Genomic DNA, 25,141 nt, shown 5'->3' with positions numbered 1-25,141 from the left:
TGGCGAGACCACGGAGCAAATCTGTGGACCGTAGCAGTACTGAAGGAAGGATACAGGTTGCCCTTCCTAGCAGAAACGCCCTCTCTGATCCCACACCAGCAGGCAGAGTGGTTGGCACCCAAGGACCCCTTGAAAAAGACAGCGTTGCAGGAGAAAGTTTCGGCGAAAGGGGCAGTAGAGCCAGTCAAGAATCCAGGACCGGGGTTCTACAGCAGGCTCTTCTTGGTGGAGAAAGCGACAGGGGGCTGGAGACCGGTCATAGACCTCTCAGCCCTCAACAAGTTCGTGTGTAAGACCGACTTCAAGATGGACACCCCGAAGTCGGTCTTAGCGGCCTTGAGGGAAGAGGACTTCATGATGTCCATAGACCTTAAGGACGCCTACTTCCAGATCCCTGTCCACCCCTCCAGCATAAGTTCCTAAGAGTAAAATGGGGTACCCAGACGTTACAGTTCAGAACCCTCTGCTTCGGACTGTCGACAGCTCTTCAGGTCTTCACGAGGGTCTTCAACAGTTTCAGCCTGGGCACAAGAACAGGGCATCCTCTTGATTCGGTACCTAGACGACTGGTTGTTCCTTTCAGCCTCAGAGGGAGCACTGAAGGAGCAAGGCGCGGAACTTCTGTGGTTCTGCAGCATCTTGGGTATCGCCATCAACCTGGAGAAGTCTCAGCTGATACCCTCCACCAGGATGACCTACCAGTCTCTCCGCGGAGAGACTGGACAACCTAGAGCAGATACTCCAGCCCTTCCTGTCGGGCCAGCCCAGGAGAGCCAAGGACTGGCAAAGATTGATAGGCCATCTCATGTCGTTGGAAAAGTTAGTCCCCCAGGGGAGGCTCAAACTCAGGGGCGTGCAGTGGAACCTGAAGGAGCTCTAGTCCCAGTGTCCCCGGAGATGAAGGAGGTCCTGAAGTGGTGGAACGTCAGAGCAGTCGACCCTCCAGAGATGCTGCTGTTCACGGACGCATCCAAGGAGGGTTGGGGAGCCCATCTTCTTGACAAGGCAGCAAAAGGAAAATGGGACTCCGAGGAGAGGAGCGGGCATCTACTCCGGGGAAACACCGTGGCTCTGATGTGCGACAACGCCACGGTGGTGGCCTACGTGAAAAAGCAGGGAGGACTGAAGTTGAGGGAACTGTGCAGTCTCAACGGAATTCCTGGAATGGGCAGAGGAGCAGATCAAGATCACAGCCAGATTCATTCTGGGAAAGAGGAACGTCTTAGCCGACGGCCTCAGCAGGATGGGTCAAGTTGTAGGGTCGGAATGGTCCCTACACCCAGGAGTGGCCAAGACCATCATCCTGAAGTGGGGCTCTCCGGTAATAGGCCTCTTCGCCACGAGACTAAATGCACAGCTCCCAGTGTTTTGTTCTCCTGTGCCAGATCCATCAGCAGCGTTCGAGGACGCCTTTCAACATCCTTGGGACAATCTCAACGTATACGCCTTCCCCCCTTCGGAATGCTCAGGCAGGTCCTCAATAGGGTGAGGCAGGCGGACAACCTGTGGATGACTTTGGCAGCGCCCTGGTGACCGGAGAGGGAATGGTTCGCAGACCTAAAGGAACTGGCGCGCCTTCCGCCTTGGCCACTTCCGGACAGGCCAGACCTTCTCCGGCAGCCTCGCTTCCAAAGGTTTCACGAAAACCCTCGGTCCCTCCACCTTCACGCATGGTAATTATCGAGCGTCTCCTGAGGAAGGAAGGATATTCGTCGAAGACCGCAGCAAGGATGTCAGGTTACCTAAGACGGTCGTCGGTCGCGGTATACCAAGCGAAGTGGGCTACCTTTACAAAATGGTGCTCCTCGAAGAACATCAGGCCATTAGTGGCCTCCATTCACGAGATAGCAGACTTCCTGGTCTATCTTAGGGACGAAGTGGGAACGTCCATTCCAGCCATCAAAGGAGTCCAAGCGGCGTTGAGCCAAGTCTTCCTTCTAAAGGGCATCGACCTAGGTGCTTCCAGACATATCTCGATGCTCATCAAGAGCTTCAAACAGTCATGTTCCCCACAGGCCACTAGAGTGCCCCAGTGGGATGTGGTTAGAGTGCTGAAGATGCTTTCGGAGCCTCCCTTCGAGCCTCTCAAGGATATGCTAGACAAGGAGCTCACCCTCAAGACCGTCTTCCTGTTAGCCCTTGCTTTGGCGAAAAGAGTAAGCGAGATTCATGGGCTGTCTTACGAGGTCTCACCTTCGTGGCCAAAACTCAGAACCCAGCTGTTTGGGACCCTAGGTTTGAAGGGTTCTCAGTGCCAGCAATCCCGCGGTCGGACAACCCGAGGGACTTGCTACTGTGCCCAGTCAGGGCAGTACGGAAGTACCTAGAGAGGACGGCCAGACTTCGCCCCGAGACCCGTCCCCTCAGGACTGGTGAAGAAGCCGGTATCCAAGAATTCGGTCTCCTTCTGGCTGCGACAGGTAATCATGAGAGCCTACGACAGTTCGGGGGTCTCCCTTCTGGGAAAGCCTAGACCCCTTGACATTAGAGGCCTGAGTACTTTGTTGGCTTTCTAGAGGAACATGGCAGTGGGCCAGATCCTGAGAGCAGGTACGTGGTCAAGACAATCCACCTTCACGGCTCACTACCTAAAGGAATGGGTCCCGTCATTTTTGCGCTCTAGAAGATTTAAGGTGTAGCCCCGGGGAAGCCGTGGGCGGTAAGTCTAAGAGACACAGGTTACTTCCATACATTTTTCCCCCCGATCACCTTCCCCTACATGACCCTTGATTCCTTCACCTTCCATGGGATACACTGTCAGTGAAAGAATACGTCTCCAAGGATTTTTACAGAGGTGAGTTACTTAGTGTGTTACTTAGACAGTTTTTTGCATAGTTTTCCCTATTTCTCGTTTCTATTTTTGGGGTCAGCAGAACCTAGCCTCCTATCTAGGTTCCTCTTTTCTCTTCGTCGACGGTCTCTAGGTCCGGAAGGCCACTCCCACCTCCTAAAGTATAAGTCTCCTAAGAAAGTAGTTTGAGGTAAGTACTCCGTGTTGGAACAAATCACAAATTTTAAGCAATTTGTATTTTTCCTAACAGTACTTACCTCGAACTACTTAAGGGTTATGGACACAAAGGGTCGCACTGGGTAAGGAGAGCGCGGCGAGATGTTATCACGACGCGACCAGAAAACTTACTGGAGGTCGAGACCTGAGCGAGCACGCTCTCTGACCCCGGGTCGCCTCATGGCGCGTATCACTCCGCCAGAGGTTCCCCCACATAGAAAACGGAGGTAGGGTAAACTGCACAAAATTCTGGTCGGTTGGGAAGAGATCCCAGATACTCCTAAGAAAGTAGTTCGAGGTAAGTACTCCGTGTTGGAACAAACAGGTCTTTAATTTTCTACATTTAACTATTCCTGGTGGAGAAATCAATTTGGTGGTAAAAACTGTCATCGACAACTCTTTCCTGAACCAGTTTGTGCATTCAAGATAAGAAATGTGGAGTTTCCGTACTACCTTCCCTCTTCTTCCAACAAAGAGGGTGATTTCAAGCTTTCGATAGATCTTTAGGGCATGTACTAACAAATGCCCACAAATCAATCCCCTTAGATGTGCCTCCACTAAGTCCTTGAGGGAGCAGTCTACAAGTCCAAGACAGTGCTTCAGACTGACCACTGCTGCTCAGGTGTTACTCATGTGTTCACTCCTTGGACCTTCCAAACCGGATCTGTCTTCCAACACATCTCGACGATTGGTGCATCCTAGCCAGATCCAATATTGTTGATGGAGACCATTTCCTGTCTTTAGGATGTGTCTTCAACATATCTCGACACTATGTGCATCCTAACCAAATCAAATAGACAGTTTATACTAGATGGAGACCATTTCCTGTCTTTTTGTTACACTAGGGATCCAGATAACCTAGAAAAAGGTCTATTCTCACACAAGCAGAGAATCAAGTATCTATCTTCCTAAAGATGGAACTAATCGCGCTGCCTGACTTCCCAGCCAACTCTCCTTATTAGAAAAGTTTGCACCTTATAGGAAACACCAGAGATCTCTATTCAATAGTGTGTGGAACTCTCCTTTCAGCAGCCAGTGATCTCATAACTCGTATAATTTCACTAGGCGACAAGAACCTTACAAGAGGAGTTACACTTGACTACCCACCTCCAGAGACAGAGAAATGCTTCAGTTCTTGGATTCATCCAAGGGGTGGCAAGTTGCACACTCGGAGAAGCTAGTACCCTCATCTGTGCGGTCAGTAGAAAATCAGTATCTTGGAAATCCAGGCACCATTTCTTACACTGCAAGCAACAACACTTTAGTGGCTTACATCAACAAGCAAGGAGGTACAGCTTTGCATCACATTTGTAAGTTAATAAATCCTATGCACATCAGGACAGCAAGCAATACCGTGCATCTGTCAGCAAGTTACATTTCAATAAGATGTTCTTGTGGAAATGTTCAATCCTCAAGGGCAGGTGGTAGATGAGATTATTTTTTACATCCTTGTGTGGTGGAAAGGCTTCTTGCCTTGTGTGGTTCACCAGCATTCAACCAATTGCCGTATAGCTACACAAGAGGCTTCAGGTGTTCTGCTTCCCAATCTCAAACCCATTAGCAGCTTTTGTGGATGTATTTTGAGACCCATAAGGCAACCTTGATGATTAAACCTTTCCTTACTTTAGCTTTCTTTGCCAGTAATCAACCAGGTGTTGATCACATCAGCTGTTAGAATGTCCCTGGTAGCTACCAGATGGCCGCAAGCCAATTGATATCCAAATCTGCTGGCTCTTCTAATTGAAATTGCAAGAGCCATCCCCATGGTCCAAATATTTTTGTCCACGGCACCTTTGTAGTTCCCACTGCTCTTTAAAGTCACTTAAACTTCAACGATGGAGATTATCCAGTAAATCTTCTAAGCAAAAGGCTTTTTGCAAAGCACTCCACAGATATCCGGATATCTGCAGCTGTCTACAAAAGGTGATCCATTTCTGTGATTGATGTCATAGAAGCTGCACTTCTATGCTCATATCATCTCATCTGCATTCGACTGTCCCATCTCCCTTCACTGAAACAAACTCTTCTCAGTATTTGAAATGAAAGACTACCACTCTGGCTTAAGTCCAAATCTTAAGACTAAAAAAGTTATAAGCTCTCCTCATCATGGAAATTGTCTATGCTCATGAGGAGTTTTGAGCAGTTTTGCCCACACCCAGGATCTTGGGCTGCTGAAGTATGTGACCTGTGTTCTCAGGATTCTAAATTGTTCCATGTAAGAGTCCTTGATAAGATAAACTTCACCTATGCTAAGGCTATCAAGAAAACAACTAAGCGAGCTACACAGCAACTAGTTACATAACCAGACATAATGAAGATTGGAAGAAGTCACTTCAAGACCTTTCCCCTTTCCTTCAATGATGTATCCAAAGGGATAAAGATATTTTCATGTCCTGCATGAACACCGATCATTATTTCACAGTACTATCTGAAGAAAACTCTGCAACTCATGCCTGAGAGCTGGAGATACTTTTGTTAGCTCTGACAGGATCAAGAAGAAAGTATCCAGGAACACTGTTATTGGGTTTATAGTGTATTCCCCAACTGACGATGGGCAAAAATACCATTTCAGCAGAGAGCTCTTCATGTAAGGGATATTGACCCATTCTTAGCCTAAGAAAATACCTGTCAGTAGATCAGGTATTAAGGCAGAAGTCTGGAAACGCCAGACAACCTGCACATACGCTATGTGTGGGATATATCCACAAGTTGTTGGATAATTTCCTTGGGTCGTATGTATAGACTCCGTAGCCAGCTCAACCAAAGGATCATATCAAAGATGAGTTTGCAAAATAACCTTAGATTGAAAGGAAGAATAATCAGCTCTTCTGTTTCTTGTTCTTCCCAGTTCTGAAGATAACCATAAAATTTTGTTGCCCTAACAGCAAGATAAGATGGCAATAAGAGATTCACAGACATAAGGGGAAATTATGGAAGATCATACCACAAATATTGTGAAAGTTTGGTGAAAGAATTAACAGACCTTAAGTCATCCACAGAGGAGGAAGATTTGTAAGTCACTGAACATGGAACAGCAAAGTGGGCGATTGGAAAGTGGTACAGTACTTCTGAAGAAAAAAGTAGTGTAAAAATGATAATGGCTTAAAATTCCACAATGGAGTACAGCACTAAAGTGACATTACAGAACCATTCGATATCTAAATTCATATTTGATGTAGAAAATAGAAACCTGTTTCCACAATCAATGCTCCCAAGTCATCACCTAACCGATTCTTGATTCTGCTATTTGGACCACAATTCATGACACGGCCCTATGAGTCACTCGCATCTGTTTTTGCCAAGTCTGTACTGGAAGTTTTAAGCCATTCCTCCTCCCATCACATAACTGCCAATTGAAGTCCCCAAACTTCTGACAAAACCAACCTTAAGGACAGTTAAATAAATAAAATCAATGCAACCTAAGGAATGATTTCCTATGCACAGTCAAGACAAAGGTTTGTATGCTGAAATTTTTTTTTTATTTTTCCTAGCTGTATTTGTATAAATTTGGGGTCTTTAATCCTTATACCACTTAAGTCTCTCATGCTAACCTCCCCTTTAACCTAAATAACCCCAAAATTATCCTTTAACTTAAGGAAAACAAGTATTTAGTCAGATGAATAAACACTACCCGTGACTCACACAATCTTATAAACAAGATTCAATGAATGAACCAGCACACATTGAAGAGAAAAATAAAAAAAGACTAGTTTTACACATGCATAGAAACTGCAATTTACTACCTACAATTTTGATACCTGTATTACTGATCATCTTAAGTATAGTACTTTAGTTTTTCTTAGTTTTTGAAATTTTCAAATCACATCATCAAACATCCATAAAATCTTAAATATTGTTATCTTACTTTGAGGTGCTTGCTGAGTCATGGTTGGAGATGGTCTTGGCATAGGCGCTCTACCCGGGATATTCTTGATGCCTTTCCCCGTGCCCATGGCAGCAATCAGCATCTGCGTGTCATTGAACGAACAAGTCTGGGGTTGGTTTGTGCGAGAAGCTGTTTCCGTTTCCCACTCTTCTCGTGCAGTGTTCAACAAATCAAGAACATGCTTGACAACTTTGTTGTGAATGTTGATTTGTTTCTGAAAAGTAATAAAAAAAATTTTAATGGAAGGCAATAACACTGAATTCTTTCTGCTATTCAAGTCTATTCATACTACTGTAAATGGAATAACCCAAATAAATTAATAAAAATAATGTTACAAGAGAAGTATTTTTGTTATGCTACTTGTTGCTATATTGTCCAATTCTCATTTAATTATTCAAAGATTATCATATACTTTTATGTGCAAGTTATGTACAGTACTTGAACAAAACATGATGTACTTGTATGCACTGCATCAATATAATTTGTAAAAAATATATTAAGCAAAATCAATGGCTTAATTTAAAATATGAAATTTCGGACATTAAACATTTGACACTAATATGTATGGTGTTATTACCTCACCCAGGATATTTTGTTTTTGGTTGTTTGTTTGTCTGTCTCTATGTATGTTAGCAGGACTACATAACCCTTTATGTACTTTGACAAACGTTTCACCTTAGAACCTCATGATCTAGGTTACTAAGATATTTATATACTAAAACAATCATCTCAAATATAAGAAAAGCAAATTGAAAGGTGTTACTGCTGCATTCAATCATCCTGCATATCTTCTAAAAGCCCCTACAAGTTATTAATTTCTATAAAAAAAAAAATTCCCCATTCACTTTGACTAAATATTAATGAGGCAAGAAATAAGAATTCTAATTATAGTAGTCACCATAACATTCTTTACATATGTGTCTTGGGTTTTCTTTTAGCATCTGTAAAAATGGTTACTGCGGTGTCAAAATATTAAAACTACTTACAGTAGCAGTATCAGAGTTTATCTGCTGCATTTTGGTCTCTAAAGTCAACTGCTTTTGTTCAACTTCTGGTTCAGGTTTCGTCCTCAACAAATTGGGAACAAAATCGTGACTGAAGGATGGCACTCTGCCCTCTGTGGTCATAAGTAACTTTTCATCAGTTTCAGCATTAAGTTGCAAGGGTAGTGTTAAAAAATTTCGTAGAGCCGGTGTCTTATCATTCTTCAATAATTTTAATAGTGTATATATCTGCAAAAAAATAAATTTATTTGTTATTCAAACTAATTGCATATGTAAATGGTTTAAAATGCAGTATAAAATTATCTTCTATATCTACATAACACAGCAATGCCTGATTATGAAAGTCACATTTTATACTTAAAGGTTTTATTACATTAACACCACTGCTGTCACAAACTTGGTGATCTCCTACAGAAAAATATTGTTATACAGTAAAAAAAAAAAAAGCTTAATAAATTAGATGACTGAAATCTAGTTATATAAAAATAGGACCGAGACTACAGAATAAATGAAAAATTGAAAATATATAACAAACGAAAGGCTATTTAACTTTTATGTGAAAAGATACAAAAAATATTAATTGGTTTCACACACAAGTAGACCAAATATTTGATTTTGATAGAAATAAACCCATACCTGTGCAGATATAACAGAGAAGTTATTGAGATACGATGGCCAATCACCACCTTCCCCTTCATGCTCAATTCTTGCCACCAACTCTTGCAGTGAACCTTTGATATCGACAACACGCTGGACAATTGCATCCAGGGCAACATCAAGAGTTCTCTCTTCTCTCTGTATAAAAGAAAATTCTGTAAAAGTAACCAATATAATAAAAAAAAATCTTTTTGACAAATATATGTCAAAATATCCCAAATTTTCAGTTGTTTGTATTTTTCCTAATTATACAAACCCAAATCTGTATGACTTTAGCAAAGCTGGAATGAAAGTTTGAACTTTCAACTAGGTAGACATAGTTGCTGGCAGATGGATGTAGTCCCTGTCTACTCATCAGGCAGGCAGAGTAACCTACACTTTGACCTTAACCTGGAACTGGCAGGGTGGTTGAGGCAGGCAGTGCATCTTGAACGGCTTAGGTTTGTAATGTATTGTTAAGTAAAATATAAATTACTTTTAAAATATGTGATACAAACCATTATCCTTTAATTGGAGATTCATCCTATGAAGGGAGGAAGTCCTTGGACCAGGAGAATTAGCAAAGTTAATGATGCAACTCGAAAAAAAAAAAAAAAGAGGGATGTTACTCTATGGTCTACAGATTCATAATCCATAAGGTTCCCAGATAGTCCCAAGTGATATAAATGTTCGAGAGCTTAAAATCCATGATATCCAACTCTGCCGAGATTACAACTTTTAAATGTCAGATCACAAATCTATGTGATACCTCTTTTCAAACTAATGTGATGTTGAAAAATCCAATTATGGACTTATTTGTAAGATATAACGACAATCTAACCTATAAAAAAAAAAAAAACATCAACCTAAACAGTATAGAGAATACACCATTTTACTATAATTTTACTATAGAAAGAATGAATATCTTGAGGTATTTTATGTTTTGGTGTCTGATAAATTTATACAAACAAGGTGCAGCAAATGCCATACAACAATCTTGTTGAATCTTAATTTCATGAAAGCTGCTGATATTGTGCAAACAGTTAAATCCTGTGCATATGGTTGTTCTGTCATTCCAAATTATTAATCTTTCATATCGTTAGGGGGGAATACAGTTCGAACACATTTCCATGTAATCTAGTCCTGATTTTCTGCACATGCAACTTTTACTACATCCTATCTTACATCCACATGAAATCATGCATAAGATATGAGGAGGAGCTGGGTCTTTGTCATTAAATACTGAATTTAGCATGCCATCACACAGCTGTCAGCCCCCCTTGATTGGCTCCAACTGTCTTGGGTTCCTTGGGCACTACTCAACTGCAAAGTAAGCATGATATCCATGGAATTTGTCTGCTGATGATGCCAGAGGAAGGCTAGTAAGAACAAATGTTAAAAATGACCTCTTCATCTTCTTCAAATACAAGATACAGTTTGCACAGCTCTTGACAATGACTTCATATGTTACGTCTGGTCTTTTGAAGACAAGTCAAGGATCTGCCTTCTTTTTCCCGATATCGTAGAAAGCAGATAGTCACACCCTGCAATTGCATATGCACTAGTAAGTGATCCTTTACCCACTGCTGCAGTGCTTTTTTGGTACTTTTTGTGCTATATCATGTCCAGCATTTTGCATGCATAGATTCAGCAGAGCTTTATCAACCAACATGACGAGTATGTCAGTATCTCTCTCGATACTATAACTGGATTTTGAGTGCAACATATCAGAAAGTCTGCATCTGCTGTACTCTGATGGCATGCTATACCCACAGGGATAAAGTACCCCATTAATTTAGCAATGAGCCTTGCCTTACTATGATGATTTTCTGAAATTGAGTATTTATTGCTGGTGACCTGTGAACTCTGTTCAAACAATGTTTGGGGGTACATTCTGGCATTGGGCATGACAACTTCGTTATGTCACCTTTGTTATACTGAAATCAGGATACCCATCAAAGCACATGACAGAATCAGGTCCATAGTTTATGATAACATAGGTGTCACAAACATCCATGAACAGTTCGGTGGCTAAATCACACTGTGCAGAAGATGGCCACACACATGGCCTTTGTTAAAACTAATACTGATAAATTTTCCACACATGCTTCTAACATTTTGGAATAATCACTTTTGGTATTTTTCCTCATGGCACCATTCTTGATCCAAAGAGGCAGTGGCTGTTTACTAAACTCATAGTTTAGGTGACCTTACATCTGTGCACAATTCCGCAAGACGAATGTAAAACGCATGAAGAGATTGAGAGGTAAAATTTCCACCTGCAGACCACAAACTACTGCACTATTATTAGCTGAACGAAATGACACTACCTTAGTCATTTCTTCTGAGTTTAGTGTCAGCATAGTTTGTACTGGTCAGCCATTACGCAGTTTCCTCACTAAAGTTATACACACTATATGCATTGGCAGATAAAGGGGTTACAACTCCTGTGGCAACACTTACCAATTTAGTAAGATACTCTCTGTTGTAGGGATATGAAGAATGCATGGATGAACCTTGAAGAAATGTTAACCATCCCTTGCAGTAGTAGTAGGCCTGTGGTATGTGTAGATCTGTAGTGGAAAGCATGTATAACACAAAAACTTTTGAGGGAGGCACGCACAGAGATAGTTTGCGGCAGAATGCAGTCCATTTTTGACTGGGTACTTAGAATTATTCCCTGACCGTCAGCTAAGCTTCCTCTAGTCTTGAGCATCTTCATTAGTGTTCGTTCAATTGTTTTGTCAGTGAAAATACCAGACCAGAATCTATGGGATCACCTGACTGTTCAATATCCTAAAAAAAAGGGATTTTGACGAAGGAAAAATATATTTCTGGGCGAGGAACCTGGGTCGCCCAGTGAAATGCTCCTTATAGAACCATTTCTAAGGCATAAATATTGTTAAATATACATACATACATACATATACCAAGGCACTTCCCCCAATTTTAACCAGAGAAAAAAAGATGCATGGAATGCCAGGAATAAACCCAGCTCGCTCACTCTAATGAGTGTCGGTTTAGTAACTGGGGCGTGTTAGAACCATAACCATAGGGCCCTCACCAGTTAGACCTCTCCTTCTTCAACATCCCCCGGAACTACGAGGTGCCGTTCTACATCCGACTACTGCCCTCTACTACGACTACCCTCCCCCCACCCCTACCTTTCCCCACGCTCCCTCACTCATTCTTTCCTAGCACCAGCGAGGTTCAGACGTGTTGTTTTCATTGCTCTGTGTTTTTAGTGTTTTTGAAGATGTCAGACATTTTGGAGATCCCTGCTCCCAAGTTGAGTAGGTACTGTCCTCACTGGCTGAACACCAGAGAGGTAATATTTGGTTGCAGTATGGAGAAGGTCCTTGTCTTCTATCTACGAAAATAAATCTAAATACTTCTGCATATCGGATTGACAAATCATGGGTCGAGGCAAAGTATACGGCTGCACCAAAAAAATGTTATTTTCCTTAGTAAAATAAATTTTTGAATATACTTACCCGATGATCATGTAGCTGTCAACTCTGTTGCCCGACAGAAAAATCTAAGGTCGGGATACGCCAGCGATCGCTATACAGGTAGGGGTGTACAACAGCGCCATCTGTCGAGTAGGTACTCAGGTACTTCTTGTCAACAAGAACTCAATTTTCTCCTCGGTCCACTGGTTCTCTATGGGGAGGAAGGGAGGGTCCTTAAATTCATGATCATCGGGTAAGTATATTCAAAAATTTATTTTACTAAGGAAAATAACATTTTTCAATATTAATCTTACCCGATGATCATGTAGCTGATTCACACCCAGGGGGGTGGGTGGAGACCAGCATACATGTTAACAATAGAAGCTAAGTATCCCGTATTTCATTTTAGCAGTTATTCAAAATAACAAACATAAAATAAATAAGTACCTGGTAAGGAAGTCGACTTGAACCATTACTCTGCCTTTTTAAGTACGTCTTCCTTACTGAGCCTAGCGATCCTCTTAGGATGCTGAGCGACTCCTAGGTGCCGAAGTATGAAGGGCTGCAACCCATACTAAAGGACCTCATCACAACCTCTAATCTAGGCGCTTCTCAAGAAAGAATTTGACCACCCGCCAAATCAACCAGGATGCGGAAGGCTTCTTAGCCTTCCGTACAACCCAAAAAACAACAATAAAAAGCATTTCAAGAGAAAGATTAAAAAAGGTTATGGGATTATGGGAATGTAGTGGTTGAGCCCTCACCTACTACTGCACTCGCTGCTACGAATGGTCCCAGGGTGTAGCAGTTCTCGTAAAGAGACTGGACATCTTTAAGGTAAAATGATGCGAACACTGACTTGCTTCTCCAATAGGTTGCATCCATTACACTCTGCAGAGAACGGTTCTGTTTGAAGGCCACTGAAGTAGCGACAGCTCTAACTTCATGTGTCCTTACCTTCAGCAAAGCATGGTCTTCTTCCTTCAGATGAGAATGGGCCTCTCTAATCAAAAGCCTGATGTAATAAGAAACTGCGTTCTTAGACATCGGTAAAGCAGGTTTCTTGATAGAACACCATAAAGCTTCTGATTGTCCTCGTAATGGCTTTGTACGTCTTAAATAGTACTTAAGAGCTCTTACTGGGCAAAGTACTCTCTCTTGTTCGTTACCCACCAAGTTGGACAGGCTTGGGATCTCGAACGACTTGGGCCAAGGACGAGAAGGAAGCTCGTTTTTAGCTAAAAAACCAAGCTGCAAGGAACATGTAGCCGTTTCAGATGTAATACCTATGTTCCTGCTGAAGGCGTGAATCTCACTGACTCTTTTAGCTGTTGCTAAGCAAACGAGGAAAAGTGTCTTTAATGTGAGATCCTTAAAAGAGGCTGATTGAAGCGGTTCGAACCTTGCTGACATCAGGAACCTTAAAACCACGTCTAGGTTCCAGCCTGGTGTGGCTAACCGACGCTCCTTTGAGGTCTCAAAAGACTTAAGGAGGTCCTGTAGATCTTTGTTGGTGGAAAGATCTAAGCCTCTGTGGCGGAAGACTGCTGCCAACATGCTTCTGTAACCTTTGATCGTAGGAGCTGATAGGGATCTTACATTCCTTAGATGTAAAAGGAAGTCAGCTATCTGCGTTACAGAGGTACTGGTTGAGGAAACTGCATTCGCCTTGCACCAGCTTCGGAAGACTTCCCATTTTGACTGGTAGACCTTGAGAGTGGATGTCCTCCTTGCTCTGGCAATCGCTCTGGCTGCCTCCTTCGAAAAGCCTCTAGCTCTTGAGAGTCTTTCGATAGTCTGAAGGCAGTCAGACGAAGAGCGTGGAGGCTTGGGTGTACCTTCTTTACGTGCGGCTGACGCAGAAGGTCCACTCTTAGAGGAAGAGTCCTGGGAACGTCCACTAGCCATTGCAGTACCTCGGTGAACCATTCTCTCGCGGGCCAGAGGGGAGCAACCAACGTCAACCGTGTCCCTTCGTGAGAGGCGAACTTCTGCAGTACCTTGTTGACAATCTTGAACGGAGGGAACGCATACAGGTCTAGATGGGACCAATCCAGAAGAAAGGCATCTACGTGAAATGCTGCTGGGTCCGGAATCGGTGAACAATAGATCGGGAGCCTCTTGGTCATCGAGGTAGCGAATAGATCTATGGTGGGCTGACCCCACAGGGCCCATAGTCTGCTGCAAACATTCTTGTGAAGGGTCCACTCTGTGGGGATGACCTGACCCTTCCGGCTGAGGCGATCTGCCATGACATTCATGTCGCCTTGAATGAACCTCGTTACCAGCGAAATCTTTCGATCTCTTGACCAGGTGAGGAGGTCCCTTGCGATCTCGAACAACTTCCTCGAATGAGTCCCTCCTTGCTTGGAGATGTATGCCAAGGCTGTAGTGTTGTCGGAGTTCACCTCCACCACCTTGCCTAGAAGGAGGGACTTGAAGTTTCTCAAGGCCAGATGAACTGCCAACAGCTCCTTGCAGTTGATGTGAAGTGTTCTTTGCTCCTGATTCCACGTGCCCGAGCATTCCCGTCCGTCCAGTGTCGCACCCCAGCCCGTGTCCGATGCGTCCGAGAAGAGAAGGTGGTCGGAGGTCTGAACAGCCAATGGTAGACCTTCCTTGAGAAGAATGCTGTTCTTCCACCACGACAGTGCAGACCTCATCTCTTCGGATATAGGAACTGAGACCGCTTCTAGCGTCATGTCCTTTCTCCAGTGAGCAGCTAGATGATACTGAAGGGGGCGGAGGTGGAGTCTCCCTAACTCGATGAACTGGGCCAGCGATGAAAGTGTCCCTGTTAGACTCATCCACTGCCTGACTGAACATCGGTTCCTTCTCAGCATGCTCTGGATGCATTCTTGGGCTTGACTGATCCTGGGGGCCGACGGAAAAGCCCGAAAAGCCCGACTCTGAATCTCCATACCTAGATAGACAATGGTTTGGGATGGGACGAGTTGGGACTTCTCTACATTGACCAGGAGACCCAATTCCTTGGTCAGATCCATAGTCCACCTGAGATTCTCCAGACAGCGACGACTTGACGGAGCTCTTAAAAGCCAGTCGTCCAAATAGAGGGAGGCTCTGATGTCTGCCAAGTGAAGGAATTTGGCAATATTCCTCATCAGTTTGGTAAACACAAGAGGTTCCGTGCTTAGGCCAAAGCACAGGGCTTGGAACTGGTACACGACCTTTCCAAAGACGAACCTTTCGAAAGGTTGGGAGTCTGGATGGACGGGGACGTGAAAGTACGCGTCTTTTAGGTCCAACGAGACCATCCAGTCTTCCTTCCTGACCGATGCTAGCACCGACTTCGTCGTCTCCATTGTGAACGTCTGCTTGGTGACAAAAGCATTGAGAGCACTGACGTCCAGCACCGGTCTCCAGCCTCCTGTCTTCTTCGCTACCAGGAAGAGACGGTTGTAGAAGCCCGGGGATTGATGGTCCCGGACTATGACTACCGCTCCCTTTTGTAGCAAGAGAGACACCTCTTGCTGCAAAGCTAGCCTCTTGTCCTCCTCCTTGTAGTTGGGAGAGAGGTTGATGGGAGTAGTTGCTAGAGGGGGATTGCGCCAGAACGGAATCCTGTACCCCTCTCTTAGCAACTTCACAGACTGAGCGTCTGCACCTCTGCTCTCCCAAGCCTGCCAGTAGTTCTTGAGCCTGGCTCCCACTGCTGTCTGGAGAGGAAGGCAGTCAGATTCTGCCTTTTGAGGACTTGGAACCCTTCTTCTTTTTGCCACGATGACTGTCGACACGGGTACCTCCTCTGCTGGAGGTTCTGCCACGAAAGGGCGGGATGAACCTAGATGTTGGTGTGACCATCCTAGGTCTAGGCACGGAAGGTAAAGAGACTTTACGTGCGGAAGAAGCCACCAGGTCATGGGTATCCTTCTGGATCAACAAGGCAGCAATCCCCTTGATCAGCTCTTCCGGAAAGAGACACTTGGAAAGCGGAGCAAACATCAACTCCGACTTCTGGCATGGTGTGATCCCCGCAGACAAGAAGGAGCAAAGATGATCTCTCTTCTTAAGCACTCCCGACACGTACGAAGCCGCAAGCTCACCAGACCCATCCCGAATGGCTTTGTCCATGCTAGACATGATAAGCATGGCAGAGTCCTTATCCGAAGGGGAAGTCTTTCTGCTTAACGCTCCCAAACACCAGTCGAGGAAGTTGAAGATCTCAAAAGCACGAAAAACTCCCTTCAACAGATGGTCCATGTCAGAAAAGGACCAGCAAATCTTAGATCGTCTCATAGCCAGCCTGCGGGGAGAGTCAACCAGACTTGAGAAGTCGCCCTGGGCAGAGGCAGGAACTCCCAAGCCGGGTTCCTCTCCCGTGGCATACCAGACGCTAGATTTGGAAGCAAGCTTGGTAGGCGGAAAGATGAAGTCAGTCTTCCCCAGTTGCTTCTTGGACTGCAACCACTCTCCCAGTACCCTCAAAGCTCTCTTGGATGAGCGCGCGAGTACGAGTTTCGTGAAGGCAGGAGCTGCTGACTGCATGCCTAAAGCGAACTCGGAGGGAGGTGAGCGCGGGGTTGCAGACACAAACTGTTCCGGATACAGATCCCTAAACAGTGCAAGGACTTTCCTAAAGTCTAAGGAGGGAGGCGTAGACTTGGGTTCTTCAATGTCGGAGTGCGGATCGTCCAAATGCGCAGCTTCGTCGTCATCAGATACTCCATCATCCGAAAGCTGAGGAGGAAGTGGCAAAGGTGGAGCAGAAAGCTGAACGGCTGAATCCGGCAGCACGGGTGCATGCGTAGCTGCACTGGATCCAACATCATGCCGCTGCTGATCAGTCTGCGAGCTGGCAACAACAAAAGCGGAGTGCTGGTGCGTGGGAGGGACTGCCGTGGGTTGCGGAGACTGCCGCATTGCGTCAAAACACGGCAGCTTGACAGCACCTTCCCATTGCTGATGCGGTAGCTCACGCATGTCAACGGAGGTTGCCGCATGAACATGCGTCTGGCAGGGTCGACTGCCAATCGGTGGTGGAGCTCTCACAGGTGGAGTGTGGGAGCAGGCAGCCGCAGTATCTGCTGAGCGTACAACCGTGGCAGGTTGTAGGTTAACAGGTGCAGTGTCAACCTTCTCAGCACGATACTCCTGCATGAAGGAAGCAAGCTGAGACTGCATAGTCTGCAGCATGGACCACTTAGGGTCTACCGTGGTTGGTGCGGCAACAGACGGAGTGATTGCCTGCTGCGGTACCACTCTACCTCTCTTGGGAGGTGTGCAGTCTTCGGAAGACTGCGGCGAGTCCGAACTGACCCAGTGGCTACACCTGGGCCGTTGGACTCGCTCGGAAGGGACCTTACGCTTGAGAGGTCGTGAGACCTTGGTCCAACGTTTCTTCCTAGAAACTTCTTCCACAGACGAGGAATGAATGGGCTCACTCGTCTGTTTGTGGATGGGACGATCTCTGACAGATACGTCCGCAACCACTGAGGGTACATCCGTACGCTGATCAAGGCCTGTCGAACCCTTTGGTCCTTCGACATTGCTTCTCCCCTGGGCTTGGGAGCTTGCAAGAGGTCCCGGACTGGGAGGACGACTGGCACGAACAGATGCACCCTCATGCGCAACACTGACACTGACACTGTTCACCGCACTTGCACTCACTACACTTCCCACTGCACTTTTCGCTTTCAACTCTTTGACATCGGCCAAAAGTTGATTCCGGTCATTAGCTAATGACTCCACTCTGTCACCAAGAGCCTGAATGGTACGCATCATGTCCGCCATGGAGGATTGAGCACTAGTAGCAGGGTCGGGAGTCACCACTACAGGGGAAGGAATAGGTTGAGGGGCATGGGGAGAGGAAAAATCAAACGAGCGAGAAGAACTCCTCCTGATCCTATCCTTCTCTAGCCTCCGTGCATTCTTTAGGAATTCATTAAAATCGAATTCCGAAAGCCCAGCGCATTCCTCACATCGATCTTCCAATTGACAGGATTTACCCCTACAATTGGAACAAACGGTGTGAGGATCTATAGAGGCCTTCGGAAGACGCCTAGAACAGTCCCTAGCGCTACACTGCCTGTACTTAGGGACTTGAGAATGGTCAGACATCTTGAATTCTTGAATTAGCCAAAGGGGGGAATCCAAAATCTAGCAAAGTTCATCAACAATTAATCCAAATCTAATCAAAAAGCTTTATAAGCTAATGATAATAGTTCCTGAATAGCGAAAGCTAAAGTCTAGAGCGAATACATCACCAAATGCATGAAAACAACTCCAGAAACAACAGCGTATCCAAGTAGGTCTTGCCGGTGGCACGACAGAGGAACAATTGAGTTCTTGTTGACAAGAAGTACCTGAGTACCTACTCGACAGATGGCGCTGTTGTACACCCCCACCTGTATAGCGATCGCTGGCGTATCCCGACCTTAGATTTTTCTGTCGGGCAACAGAGTTGACAGCTACATGATCATCGGGTAAGATTAATATTGAAAAAAGTGGTAAAATCAAAGTTATTTTGAGGATGTCCTTGAACGATGGGCCCTCATTCCCGAGTCTCCCACCGGGTCACTCTTATCAGAGATGCTATCTCTCCTCTGCCACGCATAACCTCCATTGTCATGAGAATGAGGGGCAGGGTCTACTCTATCATCTGGAGTGTAAACAGTTCCTCAGGTGTGATAAACAGGAATTTATCCTAACAAAACCACGAGGAAGAACCAATGATAGCATAATAAGGGCTGGTTAGACCTTTGAGGGACGATGAGCAATAGATGTAGGCCCCTCCCCTAATAGTCATGGTTGCTCCATATGCCAATGAACTTTTACAAATGAGTGAAAAGATCTTTGACCCTGAAATCCTTAATAGCGGTACAGCTTCCAACAATACAAAGCATTGTGAGAGTACAGTACACACGATGTAAACAAGCTGCAATACGGGAATTTGTATACTTCTAATAATATTTTATTTTTAGTTTTTTATTATTTTTAGCATTTCCTTGGTATTTTTAACAGTGTAAAGTACATCATTATTTGCCAATAACTATGCTTAATTTCACATTTTGACTTATGATTTTCAACATAGCGCTATATTAACGATTTCTAAATGACAAATTCGTAGATAATTTGTATTTTTCCTAACCATACAAACCTTAGCTATTTAAATAGGGTATTACTTTCTGCGTAGCTGAAATGGCGAGCCATTAGAATTTTAACGAGGGTTTACTACCCCCTCACTAGTTAGCGAGGGGGTAGCTACCCCTCCCCCCTCACACACCGGTGAACTAGTTCACTTTGCTTAGAGGTAGGACTTCCCGGGGGACAGGGCTGGCGGGCAAGTTTGATTAAATAGCTAAGGTTTGTATGGTTAGGAAAAATACAAATTATCTACGAATTTGTCATTTGTTCCGTAACCGAAATACAAACCACGCTATTTAAATAGGGTGACTTAACCCTTAGGAAGTGTGGTAAGTCCCAGCCGTTACTGGCTTTTTGGCTTTTGCCCGGGGACTCAGTATCTGAGTGAGTAGAACTCGAGATAAGGAGTTCCTGCACCTCGCAAGTTCTTTGCTCTGCAAGGACCGCGGCCTACGTAAGCGTGTGTGTGAAGGAATGAAGTGTGACTCGTCCTAGGAAGTTGACCTGGAGTCCATTAGATGGAATTCTAGGTTAGGACGTTCCCAATACCACCTCGTTAAGGGTATGGGGGACGCGACAGTATTATCTTAATACTAGGAACACAAGGAAGCATGGTTTACCTGCAGTGGTTTGAGGTCAGCTGTGCAGAGAACCCAGGATGCTGCTTTCCCCAAGAGAGGGGAGGATGAAGAAAAGAATAAGGGCCAGGCATATCTTTTCATTCATGCAGACTAACACTGGGTAACAATGCCCTCAACCTTCTGCTGCTTGTCCATTAAGGAGCCTGAGGTTTAAACCAGCTGTTGTGCAGCCACCACAAGGCCGATAGGAATGTATCGAGCCTCCTGTGGGTCACGTGCTGCAGGTAGTGGGCTGTGAAGGTCGTTTGACGCTTCCAAACCCCTGCTTGTAGAACCTGCGTCACTGAGTAGTTTCTCTTGAATGCCAGGGACGTAGCAATGCCTCTGACATCATGTGCTCTAGGGCGACGTGACGGAGGAGGGTCTGGATTCAGGGAATGGTGGATGACCCTGCGAATCCATGCCGAGATAGTGTTCTTAGTGACCCTCCTCTTCGTCCTTCCTGTGCTCACAAATCATGCTTGCACTCGAAGACGAATTGCAGCTGTTCTCTTAAGATAGATCCTCAGACTCCTTACTGGGCACAGTAGGAGATGGTCTGGGTCATCTGTTACAGAACGGAGATTCAAAATCCGGAAAGAGTCGAACCGGGGTCCGGCACTCCTGGATTTCGAGTCTTAGCCACAAACTCAGGGACGAACCTGAACGTTACCTTTACCCATCCCCTTGAATGGGCGATGTCATACGAGAGACCATGAAGTTCGCTGACTCGCTTGGCCGAGGCCAAAGCAAGTAGGAACACCGTCTTCCAGGTCAGGTGGCGATCAGAAACCTGGCGCAATGGTTCGACGGAGGTCTCTTAAGAGACCTGAGGACTCGAACCACGCTCCCTGGAGGAGGTCTCACTTCCGACTAGGGGCAGGTAAGTTCATAACTTTGTATGAGAGGTTCCAGCGAGGGGGAAATGTCCATTCCTTTTAGCCTGAAGGCAAGACTTAAGGCTGAGTGATAGCCTTTCACTGCCGAGACTGAAAGACGCATCTCTTCCCGCAAATACACGAGAAACTCCGCTATTGCTGGAATAGTGGCATCGAGTGGAGAGATACCCCTTCCACGACACCAACCACAGAAGACTCTCCACTTCGCCAGGGTAGACTCCTGCGGATGACTTTCGCAGGGGTCGAGACATCCTTTCCGCAACTTGTTGCGAAAAGCCTCTCTCTGTGAGGAGATGTTGGATAGTCTCCAGGCGTGAAGCCGCAGCGATGCTACGGCTTGTGGGAGATGTTGGAGTGTGGTTGTTTGAGTAGCTCGAGTCGAGGAGGGAGTTCTCTCGATATGTCCTTGCCACCTTTCCAGGTTCAAGATGACACTTTAGGAATACAGAAAGACAGTGATCATGGCATTCACCAGAACTATTTCCTCTGACAGAGCACTGGCAATGTTCAACAAAAACTTTTCTCTTTCTTTCCTAACATCGTTGTAAGGCTACACTGGCGAGGTATGGAACAACAGATTTCTGCCAAACAGGGAAAAGTATGTTGGGTAATGGTAGGTAGCACAGAAAACTGTCTCAAATGCCAAATTTTTAAATAAATCATAAAACTCTTCCCATAATAGATTCTGTTCACTGAAAAATTTACTAAACTTCAATGCTACAGAAAAATATATTTTTCTTCATAAATAATATATGGCTCTTTATTATCACCTTCACATTAAATTACTTCATGAAAGGCATATACACTGCAACTATGTTTATCTTGTTAAAAGAATATACAGCCATTCCAGCTTCACATAAGTCATAATCCTATTAACTGACGATGGTTTGTATTCAGGTAGGAACAATTGGAAATTATTTCAGAGCTTAAATCATGATAAATTACCTTCTGTAAATTGTTCTCAAGAATTACATTACCTGCATCTTTAAGATCAATATATGGTAGAATAGCTTTCAAGATTTATCTGTTAACAATGATCAAGCCTCCATTGACACTTCTCTCGGGTAAATCTGAAAAATAAGTACTGTATTAATAATTAATTCTAAAATAAATAAATGACGGGTAAATCTCATTCTAAAAAAAAAAAAATGCTATGCCTCACACAAAAATTCATTTCAACTGATACTATTACATTTGTTCAAAAGTAGCAGAAGATAAGATGAATCATTAATTTCAACGAGCAAAGTAGATACTTAAAATGGGTAAGGTATTCCAAAACTGTAAACCCCACTTTCTCATCTATTGTAACAAACGCCTTTCTTTGCAACCTTGAGATATACTGTACAGTATGCCAATCACAAGTATCAAGAGATGGGAATCAGTGACAGTATATGTACTGTACTGCACTATCTGTAATGGCTTTCTTTGTGAAACCATATTTTTTCAATACAAACCCATCCACAACAAGATTACATCCGTGCTGTCAACATTTCATGAGATAGACAATAGATTAAAGAAGAAAACCACTTTTGATGCCACAAGATAAAAAAAAAACTGTACCAAGATAAGGGCTCTCTGTGTAAACTGATAGGGTTAAAATTAGAAAAATGTTATTTTCCTTAGTAAAATAAATTTTTGAATATACTTACCCGATGATCATATAGCTGCATCCCTGCTGCCCGACAGAAAAAACCTACGGGCGGAATACGCCAGCGATCGCTATACAGGTGGGGGTGTACATCAACAGCGCCATCTGTCAAGTAGGTACTCAAGTACTCGATGTCAACAAAGAACCAATTTTCTCCTCTGTCCCACTGGTTCTCTATTGGGGAGGAAGGGTGGGTCCTTTAATTTATGATCATCGGGTAAGTATATTCAAAAATTTATTTTACTAAGGAAAATAACATTTTTCAATATCAAACTTACCCGATGATCATATAGCTGATTCACACCCAGGGGGGTGGGTAGAGACCAGCATTACAAGTTGACATCATGAGCTAAGTATTCCGTATTTCATTTTAGCAGTTATTCAAAATAACAAGCATAAAATAAATAAGTACCTGGTAAGGAAGACGACTTGAACAATTACTCTGCCTTTTTAAGTACGTCTTCCTTACTGAGCCTCGCGATCCTCATAGGATGCTGAGCGACTCCTAGGAGCTGAAGTATGAAGGGTTGCAACCCATATTAAAGGTCCTCATCAAAACCTCTAATCTAGGCGCTTCTCAAGAAATGATTTTGACCACCCGCCAAATCAAGTAGGATGCGAAAGGCTTCTTAGCCTTCCGGACAACCCAAAAATATTTCAAGAGAAAGATTAAAAAGGTTCTGGAATTAGGGAATTGTAGTGGTGGAGCCCCCACCACTACTGCACTCGTTGCTACGAATGGTCCCAGAGTGTAGCAGTTCTCGTAAAGAGACTGGACATTCTTAAGATAAAAGACGCGAACACTGATTTGCTTTTCCAATAGGTTGCGTCGAATATATTTTGCAGAGATCTATTTTGTTTAAAGGCCACGGAAGTTGTGACAGCTCTAACTTCGTGTGTCCTTACCTTCAGCCAAGCTTGGTCTTCCTCATTCAGAAGGGAATGAGCTTCTCGTATTAACAGTCTGATAAAAAAAGGATAAAGAATTCTCTGACATAGGCAAAGATGGATTCTTAACTGAACACCATAAAGCTTCAGACGGGCCTCGTAAAGGTTTTAAAATAGAACTTAAGAGCTCTTACAGGACATAATACTCTTTCTAGTTCATTTCCAACCATACGATAAGTTTGGAATATCGAACGATATTGGTCAAGGCCGAGAAGGCAGCTCGTGTTTGGCTAGAAAACCAAGATGTAGAACATGTAGCCGTTTCGGATGAGAATCCGATGTTCTTGCTGAAGGCATGAATCTCACTGACTCTTTTAGCTGTGGTTAAGCATATCAGGAAAAGAGTCTTAAAGGTGAGATCTTTCAGGGAGGCTGATTGAAGTGGTTCGAACCTGTCTGACATAAGGAATCTTAGAACCACGTCTAAATTCCAACCAGGTGTAACCAAACGACGCTCCTTCGTGGTCTCAAAAGACTTAAGGAGGTCCTGTAGATCTTTATTGTTGGAAAGATCTAAGCCTCTGTGACGGAAGACTGATGCCAACATGCTTCTGTAACCCTTGATAGTGGGAGCTGAAAGAGATCGCTCTTTCCTCAGATATAAGAGGAAGTCAGCTATTTGAGTTACAGAGGTACTGGTCGAGGATACGGATACTGACTTGCACCAGTTTCGGAAGATTTCCCACTTCGATTGGTAGACTCTAAGGGTGGATGTTCTCCTTGCTCCAGCAATCGCTCTGGTTGCCTCCTTCGAAAAACCTCTAGTTCTCGAGAGTCTTTCGATACTCTGAAGGCAGTCAGACGAAGAGCGTGGAGGCCTTGGAGTACCTTCTTTACGCGTGGCAGACGTAGCAGGTCCACCCTTAGGGGAAGTGTTCTGGGAACGTCTACTAGCCATCGAAGTACCTCGGATAGTTATTCTCTCGCGGGCCAGAGGGAAGCAACTAGCGTCAACTTTGTCCCTTCGTGAGAGGCGAACTTCTGCAGTACCTTGTTGACAATCTAGAACGGAGGGAATGCATATAGATCTAGATGAGACCAATCTAGTAGAAAGGCATCTATAAGAACTACTGCTGGGTCCGGGATAGGTGAGCAAAGTATTGAGAGCCTCTTGGACATCGAGGTTGCGAAGAGATCTATGGTTGGCTGGCCCCAGGTGACCCAAAGTCTCTTGCATACATCCTTGTGGAGGGTCCAATATGTTGGAATTATTGTCCCTTCCTACTGAGACAATCTGCTAAGACATTCAAGTTGCCTTGGATGAAACTCGTTACTAGTGAAAAGTCTAGACCTGTTGAACAGGAGAGGAGGTCACTTGCGAACTCGTACCATGTCAGAGAGTAGGTCCCTCCTTGCTAGGAGATGTACATCAAAGCAGGGAGTTGACCGTGTTCACCTCCACCACTTTGCCTTGAAGGAGAGACCTGAAGCTTTTCCAGGTCAGACGTACTGCCAGAAGCTTCTTGCAGTTGAAATGCATTGTCCTTTGACTCGAGTTCCATAATCCCGAGCATTCCCTACCGCCTAAGGTCGCACCCCAGCCTACGTCCGATGCGTCTGAGAAGAGAACGTGGTTGGGAGTCTGAACAGTCAGGGGAAGACCCTTTCAAAGGTTGATAAAGTCCTTTCATCAAGTCAGACCAGATTTATCTTCCGGAAACCGGGATCGAGACCGCTTCTAGCGTCTTGTCCTTTTCCAGTGAAGAGCTAGATGATACCGAAGAGGACGGAGGTGTAGTCTTCCAAGTGACACCAATTGAACCACGGATGACAGTGTCCTAACCAGACTCATCCACAGCCTGACAGGGCCGTGTTCCTTCTTCAGCATCTTCTGGATGGATAGCAGGGCTGGGGGTTGATCGTCTTGTTCAGCCATGTCCTCATCAGAGGGTTCCTCATCCGAAACTGATGAGGAAACGGCAACGGAGTGGGCAACG

At 44.6% G+C, this 25,141-nt stretch overlaps 1 protein-coding gene across 3 annotated transcripts in view; it reads right to left on the bottom strand.

The window, feature by feature from the left end:
* Positions 1-25,141, bottom strand: part of LOC137639048 (mediator of RNA polymerase II transcription subunit 8-like) — a 56,003-nt gene that overhangs the window by 14,072 nt on the left and 16,790 nt on the right. For all 3 annotated transcript variants that reach the window (XM_068371363.1, XM_068371365.1, XM_068371364.1), the window contains exons 2-5: positions 21,586-21,678; positions 8,534-8,692; positions 7,880-8,125; positions 6,873-7,107 (exon numbers count right to left, since the gene is read on the bottom strand). In XM_068371363.1, the coding sequence (XP_068227464.1) occupies positions 6,873-7,107; positions 7,880-8,125; positions 8,534-8,692; positions 21,586-21,591 (646 nt within the window). In that variant the 5' untranslated portion in view covers positions 21,592-21,678. The remainder of the gene's footprint in view (positions 1-6,872; positions 7,108-7,879; positions 8,126-8,533; positions 8,693-21,585; positions 21,679-25,141) is intronic.

The sequence above is a fragment of the Palaemon carinicauda genome, chromosome 4 (assembly GCF_036898095.1).
Source record: "Palaemon carinicauda isolate YSFRI2023 chromosome 4, ASM3689809v2, whole genome shotgun sequence".
NCBI lineage: Eukaryota > Metazoa > Arthropoda > Malacostraca > Decapoda > Palaemonidae > Palaemon > Palaemon carinicauda.
The sequence above is the reverse complement of the archived record's forward strand: the minus strand, read 5'-3'. Positions and strand labels throughout refer to the sequence as shown.